The 20,759-nt window shown below is 40.2% G+C and overlaps 1 protein-coding gene across 3 annotated transcripts in view; it reads left to right on the top strand.

Moving 5' to 3' along the window:
- Positions 1–20,759, top strand: part of TTC21A (tetratricopeptide repeat domain 21A) — a 61,872-nt gene that overhangs the window by 30,065 nt on the left and 11,048 nt on the right. For all 3 annotated transcript variants that reach the window (XM_070726458.1, XM_070726456.1, XM_070726457.1), the window contains 11 exons: positions 973–1,185; positions 2,280–2,518; positions 4,734–4,806; positions 6,399–6,509; positions 7,730–7,868; positions 9,061–9,167; positions 12,346–12,534; positions 14,491–14,601; positions 17,481–17,562; positions 18,445–18,595; positions 20,362–20,526. In XM_070726458.1, coding sequence (XP_070582559.1) covers positions 973–1,185; positions 2,280–2,518; positions 4,734–4,806; positions 6,399–6,509; positions 7,730–7,868; positions 9,061–9,167; positions 12,346–12,534; positions 14,491–14,601; positions 17,481–17,562; positions 18,445–18,595; positions 20,362–20,526 — 1,580 coding nt within the window. The remainder of the gene's footprint in view (positions 1–972; positions 1,186–2,279; positions 2,519–4,733; positions 4,807–6,398; positions 6,510–7,729; positions 7,869–9,060; positions 9,168–12,345; positions 12,535–14,490; positions 14,602–17,480; positions 17,563–18,444; positions 18,596–20,361; positions 20,527–20,759) is intronic.

The following is a 20,759-nucleotide window of genomic DNA, read 5'->3' as shown; positions in this document are numbered from 1 at the left end:
GCTTTTGACTAAAGCTTTCCAAAGTGGGTGTTTTCCAAAAGCTTAACCTTTTATACTGTTAATTTTATACAGTTTTATGCTGTTATTCCTGAGATTAAAATATTGAGGACTGCTAAAAGATACTGTTCTTTTAACAGTGTTCAATATTTTCATCTAAGGAATCCATGAATGAAATCAAAAATGCTTTATGAGACTTGCTTGTCTTTTAACAATAACATTTTTTGCATATAAAGGTTGCTGTGCTGGCATGGTGTAACACACAATTTGTATGCAAAACTTTTCACGTAAGATACAAAATAGCAAAAAATAGTAGTAACATCTCTCTGAAATAACAAATATAATAACTAATATATGACCAGCAAGTCACCTCCAGCTGGTCTCATGGCCGGCAAGCCACTCCCACATGGTCACATGACCATGAAGCCACACCCACAAAATAAGCCATTTATTTAGCTACTCAACTCACACATAAATGACTGAGCAGCTTACAAAATGTAAGAAATCACATACATAATAAAAAACATTAGACCAAAAGCAACCCATTTATCAATGAAATTTGACATTGTCATTAAATCCCAGTTTCAGTTTCCCACTCCTTTTTAAAAAAATGTTTGATTCATAGTAATTTAAAAAACTATTTCAAACCTTCTCTCTCCAATGTGGTTGAAACATCACTTAAGTTTACAGGCAGGGCTTCCATGTTGAGAATTTTTCCTCCAGTGGTTTTATTGGAACAGTATTGATTATAGATTGTCCTCTGCCCTACGGATGATATAATTAATTGGTTTATTTTTTCATATCAAATTGCAAAATAAAACAATACCATTTTAAAGAACCTAATAAAACTAGTGTTTACACAGTATCACCATGGAGTTCTGGGAGTTGAAATCAATAAGTCATAAAGGGCAACAGTTCCTCATCCCTATACTAAAGCATTTTAAATTTAATATTTTATTGGTTTTTCTTTTCTAGCTTCGTGATTCTCCACTGTACCACTTCATCAAGGCTAGAGCACTGAATAAAGCTGGGGAGTATTCTGAAGCGATCAAAGTCTTAAAAATGCTTATCAATATACCTCAAATGAAAGGGGATGCTAAGAAAGGCCAGGGACCCTTCATCACAGTGAGTGAGCAGGTCTCCATATACCTGGAACTTGCTGAAGCTCTTCGACTCAATGGGGAGTTGGTAAGAAATCAATATTATTTGCCAGATATTGAAGATATCTGGCCAATATAGCAATCTCAATAAAAATAGTTATAGCTTTTCTATAAAGTTTCTATCCTGATCTGGCCAGATAAGGGTGACAATTTGTTTTCTGCTTTGTATTGTGATAAAGAAAGGATAACTGTAAAAAAAAAAGGTAATAATAAAATACTTTCAATTCAACTCTTCAATTTGATTTTCGGCATTAACCATTTTTTAGCCTTAGGCTCTAGAATAGAATAGAACAGAACAGATTAGAATAGAATAGTTTATTGGCCAAGTGTGATTGGACACACAAGGAATTTGTCTTGGTGCAGATGCTCTCAGCATACATAAAAGAAAAAGATACATTCGCTAAGAATCATGTAGTACAACACTTCATGATTGTCATAGGGGTCAAATAAGCAATGAAGAAACAATCAATATTAATAAAAATCTTAGGGTACAAGCAACAAGTTACAGTCATACAGTCCTAAGTGGGAGGAAAAAGATGATAGGAATGATGAGAAAAACTAGTAGAAATAGAAGTGCAGATTTAGTAGAAAGTCTGACAATGTTGAGGGAATTATTTGTTTAGTAGAGTGATGACGTTCGGGGAAAAACTGTTCTTGTGTCCAGTTGTCTTGGTGTGCAGTGCTCTGTAGCGACGTTTTGAGGGTAGGAGTTGAAACAGTTTGTGTCCAGGATGCGAGGGGTCAGTAAATATTTTCCCCGCCCTCTTTTTGACTTGTGCAGTATACAGGTCCTCAATGGAAGGCAGGTTGGCAGCCATTGTTTTTTCTGCAGTTCTGATTATCCTCTGAAGTCTGTGTCGGTCCTGTTGGGTTGCAGCACCAAACCAGACAGTGATAGAGGTGCAGATGACAGACTCAATGATTCCTCTGTAGAACTGTATTAGCAGCTCCTCCTCTATCTGTGTTATGGAAAATGTAGTGGTATTCTTTATAGATGTTATATAAAAATAACATTGTTAACTTTATTAAAATGCTAAATAAATGTTAATAATTTTACCGGTAGTAATTACATAATCATTGAGGTTTGCAGGAGGTTTTTTCACATGCATTTTTACATTCCAGCATGAAGCTACCAAAGTAATGCAAGATGCCATCAATGAATTTAGTGGGACCTCCGAAGAAATCCGTGTCACTGTCGCTAATGTGGATTTGGCTCTCAGTAAAGGAGAAGTGGATTTAGCTTTAACAATGCTGAGGAATATCACTCCCAATCAGCCATATTATACTGAAGTTAAGGAAAAGATGGCTCAGATATACCTTTCGATCCGAAAAGATAAGAGATTATATATTGGATGCTATTGGTAAATTTTCTTTTAACCTCATATTAATGTTGTCTTTTATTTTCTTCAGTCATTTACTTTCAGACTCAAAATGGGTGAGCAGTGTGGTCGGGCGGTAGGAAAAGCAAGTAGGATGCTTGGCTGCATAGCTAGAGGTATAACAAGCAGAAAGAAGGACATTGTGATCCCGCTATATAGAGCGCTGGTGAGACCACATTTGGAATACAGTGATCCCCCCGCTCGTTGCGAGGGTTCCGTTCCAGGACCCCCCGCAACGAGCGGGTTTTCGCGAAGTAGCGCTGCGGAAGTAAAAACACCATCTGTGCATGTGCAGATGGTGTTTTTACTCCCGCAGCGCTAGCGAGGAGCCGAAGATTGGGGGCGGCGCGGCTGTTTTAAAACGTCGCCGCCGGCATGGGGGGCTTCCTAGCAGCCCCCCAAACCCGGGTTGGGGGTCCGGGGGGTGCTGGCAAGCCCCCCATGCCGGCGGCAACATTTTAAAACAGCCGCGCCGCCCCCAATCTTCGGCTCCTCGCTAGCGGGCAGGCAGGCGGCGGACAAGCCGTTCGCTGGCGCTGGCTCTCGCCGCTTTCGAGCTGAGTCCTGGAGCGAATTCGCTTCAGGAGTCAGCTCAAAAGCGCCGACAGCCAGCGCCAGCGAACGGCTTCTCCGCTGGCTCTCGCCGCTTTCGAGCTGAGTCCTGGAGCGAATTCGCTTCAGGACTCAGCTCAAAAGCGCCGACAGCCAGCGCCAGCGAACGGCGTCTCCGCGCTGGCTCTCGCCGCTTTCCAGCTGAGTCCTGGAGCGAATTCGCTTCAGGACTCAGCTCAAAAGCGCCGAGAGCCAGCGCCAGCGAACGGCTTCTCCGCGCTGGCTCTCGCCGCTTTCCAGCTGAGTCCTGGAGCGAATTCGCTTCAGGACTCAGCTCAAAAGCGCCGAGAGCCAGCGCCAGCGAACGGCTTCTCCGCGCTGGCTCTCGCCGCTTTCCAGCTGAGTCCTGGAGCGAATTCGCTTCAGGACTCAGCTCAAAAGCGCCGACAGCCAGCGCCAGCGAACGGCGTCTCCGCGCTGGCTCTCGCCGCTTTCGAGCTGAGTCCTGGAGCGAATTCGCTTCAGGACTCAGCTCAAAAGCGCCGAGAGCCAGCGCCAGCAAACGGCTTCTCCGCGCTGGCTCTCGCCGCTTTCCAGCTGAGTCCTGGAGCGAATTCGCTTCAGGACTCAGCTCAAAAACGCCGAGAGCCAGCGCCAGCGAACGGCTTCTCCGCGCTGGCTCTCGGCGCTTTCCAGCTGAGTCCTGGAGCGAATTTGCTTCAGGACTCAGCTCGAAAGCCGCAAGAATGAACGGCGTGGGCAGGCGAAGGGCGGGCGGCAGCGAGGAGTTTGCGTGGGCGGTGGGGAAACTCCTTGCTGATGCCCGCTGCTCGCCCTCCCGCCAGCAAGAGGGGGAAGACCCAGGGAAGCCGCCCAGCAGCTGATCTGCCGGGCGCCATCTACGCATGCGTGCCCATAGAAAAAAAGGGCACACATGCGCAGATGGTGTTTTGACTTCCGGGTTGAAAAATCGCAAATTACCCTGTTCGCAATGGTCGGGGATGCAATAACCGGGGTATTACTGTACTGTGTTCAGTTCTGGAAACCTCACCTACAAAAAGATATTGACAAAATTGAACGGGTCCAAAGACTGGCTACAAAATGGTGGAAGGTCTTAAGCATAAAACGTATCAGGAAAGACTTAATGAACTCAATCTGTATAGTCTGGAGGACAGAAGGAAAAGGGGGGACATGATCGAAACATTTAAATATGTTAAAGGGTTAAATAAGGTCCAGGAGGGAAGTGTTTTAATAGGAAAGTGAACACAAGAACAAGGGAACACAATCTGAAGTTAGTTGGGGGAAAGATCAAAAGCAACATGAGAAAATATTATTTTACTGAAATAGTAGTAGATCCTTGGAACAAACTTCCAGCAGACATAGTTGATAAATCCACAGTAACTGAATTTAAACATGCCTGGGATAAACATATATCCATCCTAAGATAAAATACAGAAAATAGTATAAGGGCAGACTAGATGGATCATGAGGTCTTTTTCTACTGTCAGTCTTCTATGTTTCTGTGTTTCCATGAGTTGTACCAATCTAAAAGCATTCTTTAATTTTTTCCTTGTGAAAACTTAAAATTATGCCCTATATTTTTATTTTTATTTTTTTGTAATTTAAATATCATGCTTTTATCTAGTGAATTGTGTGAAAATTTGCCAAGTCCTCAAACTAGTCTTCTCTTGGGGGATGCCTACATGAATATTCAAGAGGTTAGTTGAAAAATATTATTTATTATTGATTCACTCTCTACCCCCCCCCCTTCTCTCCCTCCATCATGTGTATGCATAAAAATAAATATATAAATATTAATCTCTATTCTGAGCAATTTGACAGATCAAGATTTTGAAGGCAGATTACCCTTATACATTGGCTGCCTAAAAATTGATGAAGTGATCCAAGAGGGTTTGCACAGGCATAATCTTTTCTCCTGTCATTTAAGATATCAAAGCCATATGTGCGGCATATGAGAATTATCAAATTTCACAGTGGATTTTTTTGGTAAATCCACAGTAACTGAATTTAAACATGCCTGGGATAAACATATACCCACTGTAAGGTAAAATACAGGAAATAGTATAAGGGCAGACTAGATGGCCCATGAGGTCTTTTTCTGCCGTCAGTCTTTTATGTTTCTATGTTTAAATTTGTTCCCATTTTGTTTTTTACTTTAAATAAAGTATGTGCAGTGTGCATAGGGATTTGTTCGTAGGGTTTTTTATAGTCCGGCCCTCCATCAGTCTGAGGGACAGTGAACTGGCCCCCTGTGTAAAAAGTTTGGGGACCCCTATATTAACAGAAGGCATTAAACCCTGTATCAGTAGAGTTTGGACAATGAACAAGTGGAAAAATAAAAAATTATCTTTAAAGTGAGTGTGGATGTAAAGCAGAGGTGGGATTCAGCAGATTCTGACCAGTTCTGAAGAACTGGTAGTGGAAATTATGATTAGCTTGGAGAACCGGTAAATATCAGCCTTGATTGGCCCCACCCTCATCTATTCTCTGCGTCCCGAGTCCCAGCTGATCAGGAGGAAATGGCGATTTTACAGTATCCTTCCCCTGGAGTTGGGAGGGAATGGAGATTTTCTCCTGCCATGCCCACAAGCCACGCTCACCAAACCACAGCCACAGAACTGGCCATAAAAATGTACAGTGATACCTTGTCTTACAAACTTAATTGGTTCCGGGACAAGGTTCTTAAGGTGAAAAGTTTGTAAGACAAAACAATGTTTCCCATAGGAATCAATGGAAAAGCGATTAATGCGTGCAAGCCCCAAATTCACCCCTTTTGCCAGCCAAAACGTCCGTTTTTGCGCTGCTGGGATTGCCCTGGGGCTCCCCTCCATGGGAAACCCCACCTCCGGACTTCCGTTGCCAGCGAAGCGCCCGTTTTTGCACTGCTGGGATTCCCCTGCTGGGATTCCCCTGCAGCATCACAAAAACATGGATGTCCAGAGGTGGGGTTTCCCATGGAGGGGAGCCTCAGGGGAATCCCAGCAGTGCAAAAATGGTTGCTTTGCTGTCAACGGAAGTCCAGAGGCGGGGCATCCTAGAGGCGGCGGTGGGTTTGTAAGGTGAAAATAGTTTGTAAGAAGAGGCAAAAAAATCTTAAACACCAGGTTTGTATCTCGAAAAGTTTGTATGATGAGGCGTTTGTAAGACAAGGTATCACTGTATTGAATTCCACTACTGTGTAAAGTCCAGAAAAACAAGGACAGAATGAAGCTGAGGTAAGGGGATTCCAAATCTGTCATGATTATTGTTGCACATTAAAATAACTGAAATATTACTTTCATTGTTTTAGCCTGAAAAAGCTTTAGAAGTCTTTGAAACAGCTCAGAAGAAGAATCCCCTTGACGCAACAGTAGCACGGAAAATTGGGCAGGCTTATGTGTACACTCACCAATATAACAAGGTTCAGAAATATTTTTATGTATTTTCTATTCAACAACATTATTCAGAACCGAGCCAAGGAAACCTACGGGTTGCTGTAATCTGCCCAATAAACTGAATTTGTACTTGAATGAATAGTCAGAATCAGGATATGGGATTAGTCTGCTTAGTTCATAAACTACTTGTTAAAAGTAGAATTAGATAAAAAAAAGGCTATGTAATCCAGGACTTTTTTTTAAAAAAAACCCATCCTTTTCAGCTTTACAGGATTCGCTGATGTGATGTCAAATTTCGAAGTACAGAGGTTTTCATAATAGCCCTGTATGCAAGAAAAATGTGTAGGCACATTTTTATTATTTAGCTAAAACAATCTTTTTTAAAAAACAATCTTTTGTTTTTATTTTAACAAGCTACAATCTTTTCACTCATTGGAAGTGCAAATGGTATTGCAAAGATGCATTGTTATTTAAAATGCTAGCAACAGGTAGAAAGGGCCCTCAAAACAAAAATTAAGTATCCACCCTTTGCTTTATTATTTCTCCGTATTTCCTACTATTCTTTCACATTTTTTTTAAAAAAAGCTTTGTTTCCAAGTCAAGGGCCTTTTAAGACCATTCAAAAATCAGCCTTGTTTGGTTTCCTTCCTTTTCTAGCTCATTAAATCGGTAGACGTACAGCTCATTATTTGGATTGTCCTAGTAATTAAAATAAATTTAGAGACACGGCTTACTCAATATTAAATGAGGTTTAGTAAGACTAATAAAACCTGATTATTTCAGCTGATCTTAGAAGGAAATATGAATATTTTATTATCTCTGGCACCGGAATATTTGATTATGTATATATTCTTTGGGAGAGAGCAGTTTCTGTATTGGATTGTGGATTGTTTCCTCTTGGTTACATTTTTAAATACATTTGGTAGGATTGTAAACCAAGCAGAATAAGTTATTGATTGCAACTATATAAGCATATTAAAATTAATTAATTAATTAATTAAATGCATGGCGTAAAAACACAACTACTATATATGTGAACCAAATTTTGTTACTATTCTATATGGGAGTGGATTTAATTCAGCTGTGAAGTCGTACAGTCTATTGAGAGCAGCAGATTTGATAATGACATGATTGCTTATCCAGCTTAAGTCTCTAACACTTGTCAGTCTCATAGAAGCATGTTTTTTATTCATAGCCAATAGCTGAGGCTCCCTTATCATTTATACTGTATATCAAATTGTTTCAGGCTATAAATTACTATGAAGTTGCTCTCAAGATGAGTGAACAGGACTTTTTGTGTCATGATCTTGCTGATCTCCTATTAAAACTCAAAAAATATGGCAAAGCTGAAAAAGTTCTGAGCCAAGTACTAGAACATGAACCAGGTAACCTTTCTTTTCTTTGAATCTTGAGTTGGAATTTTTACCTTGATATAAGGCAGAAAACATGCTCTTGTCACCTTCACTCCACAATATTTGTATATAATACTTCATTTCTCCATTTAGGAATCTTTAATGACTATTTAGTCTTATCCCGCCATCCCTGCCTTATCTATAGTTAAAAGTTATATATAATTGAGACTAGAAACAGTGTAGAGAAGAACAACAAAGATGATTTGGGGGCTGGAGGCTAAAACATGCTGTAATCATAGTTCCCTCTAAGCTGAGCAGTGAGCAATCGCTCACTTAAAAATCATCATCAACTCAGAGTTTTCCAAACCTGCCCAGAAGCCGAGAGGGAAAGAGTGAGAGGGAAGGAGAGAGAGAGGAAGAGAGAGAAACAGATAGAAAAAAGAGAGGAAGCAAAAGAGAAAGAAAAAGAATGGGAGTAAGGAAGAGAGAAAGAAAATCAAAATCTAGTTTGAAACTAGCTCAACTATTTAAGTGGCATTTTGATATTGATAGAGTTGCCCTATTATGAGCTCACTCTTATAGACACACAGTACAGTATTTGATTTTGAAATTCTCTGAGGCAAAACAGGGTGGGTTTTTTATTTATTTGTTTGTTTGTTTGTTTGTTTATTTATTTATTATTTCTGTGCCGCCCAGTTCCGAAGGGATTGTCGCTCAGACACTATACTTTTCCGCCCACCCCCCAAAAAAATTAGAGGGAACACTGGCTGTAATTGGGTATTTCTAATCTAGTGAAAAGGAGGATATGACATGATAACAGTCTTCCAATATTTGAAGGGCTGCCACAAAGAAAAGGGGATCAACCTATTCTCCAAAGCACCTGAAAGCAGAACAAGAAGGAATGAATTGGAACTAATAAAGGAGAGAAGCAATCTAGAACTAAGGAGAAATTTCCTGATACTGAAAACAATTACCTGATAGAACAACTTGCTTTGAGAAGTTATGAATGTTCTAACATTAGGAGGTTTTAAAATAGAAATTAGACAAACATTTGTCTGAAATGGTACAGGGTTTCCTGTCAGGACAAAGGACTGGATTAGAAGATGTCCAAAATCCCTTCTGCTATTCTGAGGAAATTTCTGAGGAAAACTGCATGACAGAATTGTATATCTAATTGTTCAAAAAACTATACACAAATCAGCAATTATTTCTGTTTAACTTACAGTTGATGATCTGCCTTCAATGATGAAGGATGTGAAAAATCTAATATTACTAGCAAAGATTTTTGAGACAACTAAAAGAGGAGAAGTTATTCTGGAAACCCTGACAAAGGTAAAATATCAACATTACATAAATCACAAATCAGAAGAATTATTTCAAAGTAAATTCCAGTATACAAAATACATATTTGTGTTTTTTAAATAAGCCCCAATTTGAAATCAAGTAGAAACATAGAAGATTGACGGCAGAAAAAGACCTCATGGACCATCTAGTCTGCCATTATACTATTTCCTGTATTTTATCTTAGGATGGATATGTTTATCCCAGGCATGTTTAAATTCAGTTCCTGTGGATTTACCAACCACATCTGCTGGAAGTTTGTTCCAAGCATCTACTGCTCTTTCAGTAAAATAATATTTTCTCATGTTGCTTTTGATCTTTCCATCAACTAACCTCAGATTGTGTCCCCTTGTTCTGTTCACTTTCCTATTAAAAACACTTCCCTCCTGAACCTTATTTAACCCTTTAACATATTTAAATGTTTCGATCATGTCCCCCCTTTTCCTTCTGTCCTCCAGACTATACAGATTGAGTTCATTAAGTCTTTCCTGATACGTTTTATGCTTAAGACCTTCCACCATTCTTGTAGCCCGTCTTTGGACCCGTTCAATTTTGTCAATATCTTTTTGTAGGTGAGGTCTCTAGGACTGAACACAGTATTCCAAATGTGGTCTCACCAGCGCTCTATATAGCGGGATCACAATCTCCTTCTTTCTGCTTGTTATACCTCTAGCTATGCAGCCAAGTATCCTACTTGCTTTTCCTACCGCCCGACCACACTGCTCATCCATTTTGAGACTGTCAGAAATCACTACCCCTAAATTCTTCTCTTCTGAAGTTTTTGCTAACACAGAACTGCCAATAGAATACTCAGATTGAGGATTCCTTTTCCCCAAGTGCATTATTTTACATTTGGAAACATCAAACTGAAGTTTCCATTGCTTTGACCATTTATCTAGTAAAGCTAAATCATTTACCATATTACAGACGCCTCCAGGAATATCAACCCTATTGCACACTTTAGAGTCATCGGCAAAAAGGCAAACCTTCCCTACCAAACCTTCCCCTATGTCACTCACAAACATATTAAAAAGAATAGGACCCAGAACAGACCCTTGTGGCACACCGCTTGTAACCTGTCTCTGCTCAGAATACTCACCATTAACAATAACTCTGATGTCTATGCTTCAGCCAGCTGCAAATCCACTGAACTATCCAGGGATTAAGTCCAATCTTCACTCATTTATCCATCAGCTCTTTATGTGGAATTGTATCAAAGGCTTTGCTGAAGTCTAGATAGGCAATATCCACAGCACCACCTTCATCCAACATCTTTGTGACATAGTCAAATAAATCAATGAGATTAGTCTTACATGATTTGCCTTCAGTAAAGCCATGCTGATTTGGGTCCAATAAGTTATTGTTTTTTAGGTGCTGATTTATCCTCTTTTTGAGTAGAGTCTCCATCATTTTAACTACAACTGATGTCAAGCTAACTGGCCTGTAGTTACCAGCTTCTTCTCTACTGCCCTTCTTGTGAATAGGCATGACACTGGCCATTCTCCAACCCTCAGGAACATCTCCTGTTAACAGGGATTGGTTAAACAAATCAGTCAGGGGGGGAGGTAGCAATGACAAATCTGAGTTCTTTAAGAACTCTGGGGTGGATGCCATCTGGACCCATTGCCTTATTTATCTATAATCGTTCAAGTTCTTCTAAGACATCGGCTTCTAAGATCACTGGAGCTGAATCCGTACAGCTGGAAGCAATGCTATATCCATCGGTAGTATTATATTGTAAGATGTCTTTTGAGAAAACTGAACAGAAGTAGCTATTGAAATGGTCAGCGAGCTCCTTATTCCCATCAATGTATGTATTATTGCCGGTACTAAGCTTCGTGATGCTGCAGTTTTTCTTCTTCCTATCACTGATATATCTGAAGAAGGTTTTATCCCCCTTCTTTACAGATTTGGCAATTTTTTTCCTCTTTTGAGGAAACATTATCTGTTTCGCCTCCTTCTCTCTCATTTTATACACCTATCAGCTATACTTCCAGACTCTTTATACCTCCTATAGGCAGCCTTTTTTCATTGACTATAACCCTCACATCATTGCTAAACCATAGTGGTTACCTTTAGTTATTTGCCTTACATACAGTCAGCTTTTAAGATGGCCTTTTTTAATACAGTCCACTGGGTGCTCGCTCCCTCCCCTTTAATTCATTATTTAAATATTCCCCTATTGCATTAAAATTTGTTTTTCTGAAATCCAATACTTTAGTTGCAGTAGAGGATTGCTCACCATCAGTTTTTACATCAAACCACAAACATAGATGGTCACTGCAACCTAAATTTTCTTCTACCTGAACCTCTGAAACCCAATTCCCATTCGTAAAAACGAAATCTAGAATATCCTCCCCTCTAGTCGGTGTCTTAACCAGCTGTGCCAGAGCTGCTCATGTAAAGGTCTCTACTATATTCTTACTTTTGCATGTAAGGGCACTGGGGATATTCCAGTCAACATCAGGCATGTTGAAATCACCCATAACCACAATATCTCCCTTTACTGCCATTTGGGTAATTTCATCCACCATCTTGTTGTCATATTCCTCGGATTGCCCTGGAGGCCTATAGATCACCCCAATTCTAATGACAGAACCTTCTTTATTTTGCATGCAAACCCAGAGAGTCTCCAGATCTTTACATGTATTTTGAATTAGTGTTGTTTTTAGACTTTCCTTAACATAAATGGCTACTCCACCTCCCCTTCTCTCTATTCTATCCTTCCTATACAGTGTATATCCTGGTATGGATAATTCCCATTCATTAGAATCCTTAAACCAGGTCTCAGTTATGGCAACCAGATCCAAATTATCTCTAGATATTATGGCCATTAACTCACAGAGCTTGTTGCTCAAGCTTCGAGCATTCGTGCACATTACATGAAGAACATTATTATCATTATTAGTTTGCCCCTTATCATCAACAACTACCAGTGGGACGGAGTAGGATGTGTTTGGGAGAGGTGGGGCATTTCAACCACAGCTGTGGGCCCAAGTGAGACCAAGGGGAGACACCAGTATGCCGCTTTAAGATCCTCAATGGAAAATAGGAAGATAAATTTAAAAAGCACCACTAATAATTAATTGTTTCAGAATTAGGTGTTCATCGGGTGCTAACTTAAATATACCTCCAATTGCCCTAATTTTATACATTTGTCCCCTTGAAGGTTTATGACATCCAACAAAGAATATTAAAGAGAGTCCGTGTGGAGCAGCCTGAGTTGATCCCTCCTCAAAAGCAAATGCTGCTAACCATCTGTGTGCAGTTTGCCAAGTTCCATCGATCAGAAAAGGAATACGAAAAAGCTGTGAAGTACTACTCAGAGGCCCTGGCCTCCGTGCCAACTGATAATAAGGTAACTGCCTCTCCACTTCAAATGCAAACCACCTAAACTTGGATTTCTTGCAAGAAATGGTGGGTCTGATTCAGTAAAGCATTTTAGAAACATAGAAACATAGAAGATTGACAGCAGAAAAAGACCTCCTGGTCCATCTAGTCTGCCCTTATGCTATTTCCTGTATTTTATATTAGGATGGATATATGTTTATCTCAGGTATGTTTAAATTCAATTATTGTAGATTTACCAACCACGTCATTTTTACATTCTTAAGCAGCAATATATAATTTAAATATATAAGAACGCCTCTACTTATGAACTTTTCTAGATAAGAACCGGGTGTTCAAGACTTTTTTGTCTCTTTTCAAGAACCATTTTCCACTTACAAACCCAAGCCTCTGAAACTGTAACTGGAAAAGGCAGGGAGAAGCCTCCATGAGGCCTCTCTAGGAATCTCCTGGAAGAAAACAGGGCTGGAAAAGGCGGGGAGAAACCTCTGTGGGGCCTCTCTAGGAGTCTCCTGGGAGGAAACAGGGCCAGAAAAGGAGGGGAGAAGCCTCCGTGGGGCCTCTCTAGGAATCTCCTGGGAGGAAACAGGGCCAGAAAAGGTGGGGAGAAGCCTCCAGGGGGCCTCTCTAGGAATCTCCTGGAAGGAAACAGGGCTGGAAAAGGCGGGGAGAAGCCTCTGTGGGGCCTCTCTAGGAATCTCCTGGAAGGAAACAGGGCTGGAAAAGGCGGGGAGAAGCCTCTGTGGGGCCTCTCTAGGAATCTCCTGGGAGGAAACAGGGCCAGAAAAGGTGGGGAGAAGCCTCCAGGGGGCCTCTCTAGGAATATCCTGGGAGGAAACAGGGCCTCCACCCTCCCTGTGGTTTCCCCAGTCGCACACATTATTTACTTTTACATTGTTTCCTGTGGGAAAAAATTATTTTTCTTACAAACTTTTCTACTTAAGAACCTGGTCATGGAACGAATTAGGTTCATAAGTAGAGATACCACTGTACCTCTAACATTTTTCTTTATCATGATAAAAAAATACCCACTTGAAATAAGTGGAAAATGGCATGACCAAGGTACTGTTAGAAAAGAGGCAAACTATGTAAGTGAGTATAGTTTGTCTTAACAATGCCAAGACAGATTTAACTGGATGGTAATAAAAAACGGTTCCAAGTATGAATTACGAGGAGCCAAAGCACCATTACAGTGATGTAGGTCAAATTGCTGGCCTACCTCAGACAAAGCCTAGAATGAACTTTTGCTTTTAGAGTTGAATATATGTACTGTATTTATATATGTATGTTTGTAAGTAGGTAGGTAGGTAGGTTTGTTTGTTTGTTTACCAGGACAAAATGTGGAGTCCAGGATGTAATTGAAAAATGACTCAACCTAAGCACAACTAACTATAGTCTCTTTAGTCCAACCATAGATAGAGAGGGATATAATAATTAATAATAATAATAATAATAATAATAATAATAATAATAATAATAATTTATTAGATTTGTATGCCGCCCCTCTCCGAAGACTCGGAGGTAGAGGTAGTCCTATATTTATGACCACAATTGACTCCAAAATTTTGGGGACTCAATTGAACTCACTTTTGCCTCATTTTAAGACTTTTCTTGTCACAGTTATTAAGTGAATGACTGCAGTTGTTAAGTTGCTAACACAGTTGTTAAATGAATCTGGCTTTCCCATTGATTGCTTGGCAAATTCAGATCAAAAAATGTGTTCACGTGACCCAGGATATTGCGGTGGTCATAAATATGAGTCAGTTGCCAAGCATCTGAATTTTGATTAAATGATCATGAAGATACTGTGGGGAAAATGTGAAAAACGGTCATAAGTCACTTTTTGCAGTGCAGTTGTAACTTTGAACAGTCACTAAATGAACGGAATAACTTGAGGACTACCTGTGATTCCTTTATTCTGTATCAATTTATTGCTGAATAAATGTTATTTCCATTTTATTTGCAGATAATATTCGAATTAGCTAAGCTATATTTGATACTAGGAGACACAGACCAGTGTGAGCATTACTGTTCTCTCCTACTTCAAGACGATGAGTGCAGTGAAATTGGAACAATGGTATTCAGTTGTTTTGCTTTCTCATATACTCAGCTTTAAAAAAAAGTATGACACTTTGTTGTGGTTTCACAGCTGTTCACTTGGGTGACTCTTCTGGGGGGGAAAGGTTTGAAAAGCTTTATGAAATGAAAATTCAGTGGAATCTGAATCTTTCTCAAATAGTAAATGACTTTGCTTTGAAAAAAAATGCAGTTGTTTGAAAGCATTTCTCCTGCTTACACCAAGAGATGTGATAAAGGGAGCCTCAAAGGTGCTTTCCCCTTCAATGAGACTGTTTTTTTCTTTGAGGAAGAAGAAACCATTTCGCTTCTCATCCAAGAAGCTTCATCAGTTCTGATGGTGGGAAAAGAAAACTTCCATCCCACTGCCATCAGAACTGATGAAGCCTCTTGGATGAGAAGCATAATGCTTGGCTGCATAGCTAGAGGTATAACAAGCAGGAAGAGGGAGATTGTGATCCCGCTGTATAGAGCGCTGGTGAGACCCCATTTGGAATATTGTGTTCAGTTCTGGAGACCTCACCTACAAAAAGATATTGACAAAATTGAACGGGTCCAAAGACGGGCTACAAGAATGGTGGAAGGTCTTAAGCATAAAACGTATCAGGAAAGACTTCATGAACTCAATCTGTAGAGTCTGGAGGACAGAAGGAAAAGGGGGGACATGATCGAAACATTTAAATATATTAAAGGGTTAAATAAGGTCCAGGAGGGAAGTGTTTTTAATAGGAAAGTGAACACAAGAACAAGGGGACACAATCTGAAGTTAGTTGGGGGAAAGATCAAAAGCAACATGAGAAAATTTTATTTTACTGAAAGAGCAGTAGATCCTTGGAACAAACTTCCAGCAGACGTGGTTGGTAAATCCACAGTAACTGAATTTAAACATGCCTGGGATAAACATCTATCCATCCTAAGATAAAATACAGGAAATAGTATAAGGGCAGACTAGATGGACCATGAGGTCTTTTTCTGCCGTCAGACTTCTATGTTTCTATGTTTCTTCTTCCTCTTTAAGAAAAAACAGTCTCGTTGCCTTTTGAAGGAAAAAAAGCAACTGTTACCAGGATGACTGATAATCTCCACAGGAAACATTTGCTTCAGCCCAGAACACCCTTGTCTTATGTTGTGGTTAGCTGTGGCCCAGCTCCTGCCCCAAGGACTGTGGGGGTGGATGTGGGTGAAACATGTCACAGGCCTGTTTTGCTGCCGACAGCTTCGGGCAGCGAATTTTCCTCTGAAGAAGGGAGTGACTGTGAGATGGGACGTTCAGAGGGGGGCCTGGCAGGCAGCCCAGGAAGAAGCCAGTCATCATCTTCCTTATCTTCGATAGACTCTGATGAGGAAGCTGTGATAGACCCATGCATGCGTAGAGCTATGCATAGAAGAGAACAGCTTCGCAGGTATTACAGGAGATAATAGAGTCCACCTGTGGTTGGGTGGGGTTCAAGTAATTAGGGCTGCTGTTAAATGGGCAGCATGCTGGCCTTGCAGTGTGGAAGATTATCTGTTCGTGCTTGTGGAGTTTTGTGGAGTTTGCATTGCCGCTCCGGATTTTCCCAGGACCTTGTGTTTGGATTTCAGGACTCTGACCATAAATCATAGTGAGTTTACAACGTCTGAAGAGGAGTAGCTGTGACGAATTCACAGCTACTGGTGAATGGACTTGAGTTTGTTGTATTGGTTATTTCACTGCATTCAAGTTTGTTTGTTTTTACAAGTGAGCCCTTTGAATTCAAAATAGGGTTTTTCTTCTATTTTTCTTTGGATAAACTATTGTTGCCTTTTCCGGTGTGTGTGTGTGTCTGTTTTTGCTACTTTTACATTTAATTGAAGGTTTGTGCCAGGAGCCGGCAGAACAGTCTTAATGGCGTGATGACACAAAATACAGTACACACAAATCTAGTATTTACTATCTCAGACTAGAAACATAGAAGGCTGATGGCAGAAAAAGACCTCATGATCCATCTAGTCTGCCCTTATACTATTTTCTGTATTTTATCCTAGGATGGATATATGTTTATCCCAGGCATGTTTAAGATCAATAGGGTCATTTCATTTATTTTGGGGAAAAGTTTTTTTAAATTTATTAGTTTATGAGAATCTCAAAGATATTTGATTTTGTATTGACATTTACTACTTAATATGAACATTACCTGGAGAGCCAGAAGAGTCTTATGAATGGGTTGCCAAGCTGCCAGAAACTGCAGCAGTAGACAAAGTTCCCAGAATCTGCTTACAGATCAGAAACTGGGGTAGGATAGAACCAGGAGTATATAATTAATTGAAACAAATAAGAAAGAAATAAGATATGCACCGTGAAATAGCCTACAAACTTTCCCTTATGGAAGTTCTTTGCATCTGCCTATCTATCTATCTATTTGGAAGTTCAGATGCTAAAAATATTATCTACTTTAAACCATTTTTATGGATTTCTCTGTTCTGCAATCAAAACCCCATTTTCATTTGTTCGGTCTGTCTGGGATGCAATATAACTTGCTTGCAGACCTCCAAAGTCCCTTCCAACTCTGTTATTCTGTTATTTAAATGAACTGTTGTAACTTTTAAGTCAAGAACTATCTGTCCATGTATTTGTGCAGGCACATCTAACTCTATTCACAGATACACAATCACAAAAGGAAATAAGGAGTCACAACTAAGTGACTCTCTAGAAACGATCTTTTCCAGTTGTTAAGGTTCTATGATTCTACTTGACTTGACCAAGAGTTTAAGATAAAAAGTCCTTATCCTTCAGCTTCTAACTGGTAGATTTATTTTTGTTTATTTTGATTTTTATGAGCTTTTATAAAAGAACGAACTTTCGAAATGCTATGGTTTTGCTTTCTGTTGAAATATTTAAATATTTTTTTCTTTTGTTAGATGTTGGCAAACCTTATGTTTAGAAAAGAGAAATATGAGCAAGCCATCAATCTTTACCGGAATGTTTTGGAGAAAAACCCTGGTATGTATTTATAATTTAACAAAAGCATTTATATGTTCCTTTTAGATCTTAAATGAGATTACTCAAGTAGGTGTTGTGATTCAGCCTGAGGCTCCTCAGGGACCGGCTGGAGCTCTGCCGGATCCATGCCCAGAGGAGGAGGACAGTGAACAGGAGGGGGAGGACCAGGCAGACGGGGGAGAGGAACGTCAGGAAGAGGAGGAGGGAGAGCAGCCTGAGACCCCCGGGGGGGGGGGGGGGCTCTCCCCAGCTAGTAGCCTGGATTCATTGGATGAAGACGCACAGGCTATAATAGACATGAGGCAGAGACGTGCAGCTCAAAGAAGGGGCCAATTAGAAAGGTATTTCCATCTCTGAATTGGCAACAGCTGGGTTTGGGTGTGGTTCTCCTCAGCAGGGTTGAAAAGGCAGGCCCACCCTTACAGTCTTGTGGAGAGTTATCAACTGGGAGTCCTGTGACCTTGCTTCGATTCTTGGCGTCTCTGATCTTGGCTTGTGGCCTAGAAGTCCGGAAGACTTGGGGGAGGTGTGGGTTTTATTATCTCCAGTGTTGTTTTTGCCAGCAAGAATCCTGTTTTATTGCCTGGCCTTCGTGAAACCTTTGTGAAGCTTCATAGTGTTCCTGTCTGTAAGAACAGTTTTTGTTACCTGTGTTTTGCTTTCCAGTATATAAACTGCCTTTGCTTTTTACCAGTGTGTCTGGCTACTCTTTTTGGTTGGTGTTGGCGTCTGGGGGGACCCAGACAGAACAGTAGGCTACAAAACAAATTAAAAGATTATCAAACTGAATACTGCTTTAGTAATGTACCCATGTTAACAAGAATTTTACTGTGAAAAGTTTTGAAAAATATATTTTGCTAAAAGTACAAACTTGTGATTTAGATATCTTTTCAGTTATGGAAAGCTTGATTGATCTGCTGAGAAGAAGCGGTAAAATCGATGAAGCAACACCCTTTTTCGAACTAGCCAAGAAAAAATCAATTCGAACACCTTTGGAACCCGGCTATAATTATTGCATGGGGCTCTACTATTGGTAAGTCATAGAGAATGATATTTATGAAAATAAAACATTTAAAGTACACCTAAATGTGATGTTCATGACTCAAAATCATAACACTCTTTGTCTATTAGGAAGAAATAATTGAAGATGGAGTTGTTTTTCATTTTAATGCTACAGAAGAAAAGGAATTAGTGTCCCTCCAGCTTTTGTCAAATCCTGTTTGTATAAAAATATGATAACATACACATGTCATATTGATACCTGTAAACCCTCCCGCCTCCATCCAATTTCATAATGAAAACAACGTAACTATGATCCCAGTTGATATGTTCATCAAGCAATTTCTTTAAAACATTAAAAATCTTAAAATGAATTCCTGTTCCCTATCAAGTATGGCTGTTAGACCTTGTGCTATAACTATGGGTCGAACAGTGAAGGAAGCTGTCAGGGAATGGCACAGCGGGTGTCCAAATGGAGTCAGAGACACTGACACAAAAGTGGTTTTCTATAAACACATATATTTGATATCTATATTTACAACAAACAGTGAGGCAAATAGAAGCGTTATCTAGTAAATAAATACATGGCAGGAACATCATGAGATAAATCACAGGGCGCACACAGAAGAAAAAAGTGCAATAGCAATAGCATTTAGACTTATATACCCTTTCATGGTGCTTTTACAGCCTTCTCTAAGCAGTTTAAGGAGTCAGCCTCTTGCTCCCAACAATCTGGCTCCTCATTTTACCCAACTCGGAAGGATGGAAGGCTGAGTCAATCTTGAGTCGGTGGTAGGATTTGAACTGCTAAACTGCAGCTAGCAGTGAGCTGAAGAAGCCTGCAGTGCTGCACTCTAACCACTGCGCCACCTCAACAATGCTGGCGTAAACTGTGCGTGTTAGGATTGCCATTACCAGCCACCAAAGGGGAAGGGGTGATTTCTGACGCTCCTGCTCATAAGGCCTTCTGTGTGCCTGTCACACAGAGTTAGTCCTGAAGGCAAGTTATCATTCTTTCCGAAGAGCATTCTACCCAGGTTCAAAAAAATCAGCTTAACTGATTGACCACAGATGCAGAGGGGGGCATCGTGAGAACACGGCGGGGGGAAAAATGTGCTTACAGGGGGCCATTTATGTCAGATTAAGGTGAAGTGGGGAAGAACTATATTGTCTCCTCAGTTTTAAAGTGAATGAGGTTCTTTGCTGCCTTATCCTCCACAGTAAGAATATTTTCAGAATTTGATGTTTTCAATTTTTAAATGGGTTTTAAATGTCCAGTTTCTTTTTGTCTAGATAACATTATCTTTATTTCTCTTCTACATTTGTAGAAATCTCAGATTCTTGTAGGATGATCAGTCCAACAGGTTAAAGTTAATGTAAGTCTAATTAGTCTCTGGGTTTCTGGGTTTCAATTCACTGGATTCTGTTTTGAATCAAGTCTATGATACCATAATATGAAACCCAGGGGTGAAATTCAGCAGGTTCTGGAGAAGCGGCAGCAGAGATTCTGAATATTTCGAAGAACGGGTGAATGCCACCTCTGTCTGGCCCCAGAATGGGGTGGGAATGGAGATTTTGCAATATAGATTAGATTAGATTTATTGGATTTATATGCCGCCCCTCTCTGCAGACTCTGACACGCCCTGACACGCCCACCAAGCCACACCTACAGAACCGTTAGGAAAAGATTTTGAACTTCATTCCTGATGAAACCAAATGTCTGAATATACAGTATTTTATTAGCAGGATCGACCATTTTAAAGCTGCTGTACTTTTTAAAAACGTTCTCTCCTTAAACAGGCATATGTGGCAACCTAATCAGGCTTTGAAGTACTTCAACAAGGCTCGTAAGGATAGCGATTGGGGCCAGAAAGCCCTTAGCTACATGATCCTGATATGTCTAAACCCAGACAATGAGATAGTAGGTGGAGAGACTTTTGAGAATCAAAACACTACAGATGCCAGGTAAAGGAAAAGGTCCTTAATAAAATAAGACGCTCGTGCTCTTAAATATATCTTTTAAAAATTGATGAGGGGTTTTTTTTTGGGGGGGGGGGGGTGTTTCCCACTTATCCTTCAACTGGGCCTGACAAACAGAATGATGCCATTCATAGCCAAAGAAAAAAATATTTTTGTTCACATTACAGTGTTTTATTATCCCATAATTCCCTCTGATCCCCACGTACTATTTAATCCAT

Source organism: Erythrolamprus reginae, chromosome Z, assembly GCF_031021105.1.
Source record: "Erythrolamprus reginae isolate rEryReg1 chromosome Z, rEryReg1.hap1, whole genome shotgun sequence".
NCBI classification, from domain to species: domain Eukaryota; kingdom Metazoa; phylum Chordata; class Lepidosauria; order Squamata; family Dipsadidae; genus Erythrolamprus; species Erythrolamprus reginae.
Note: the sequence above shows the minus strand (reverse complement) of the source record. Positions and strands in the feature narration are given on the sequence as shown.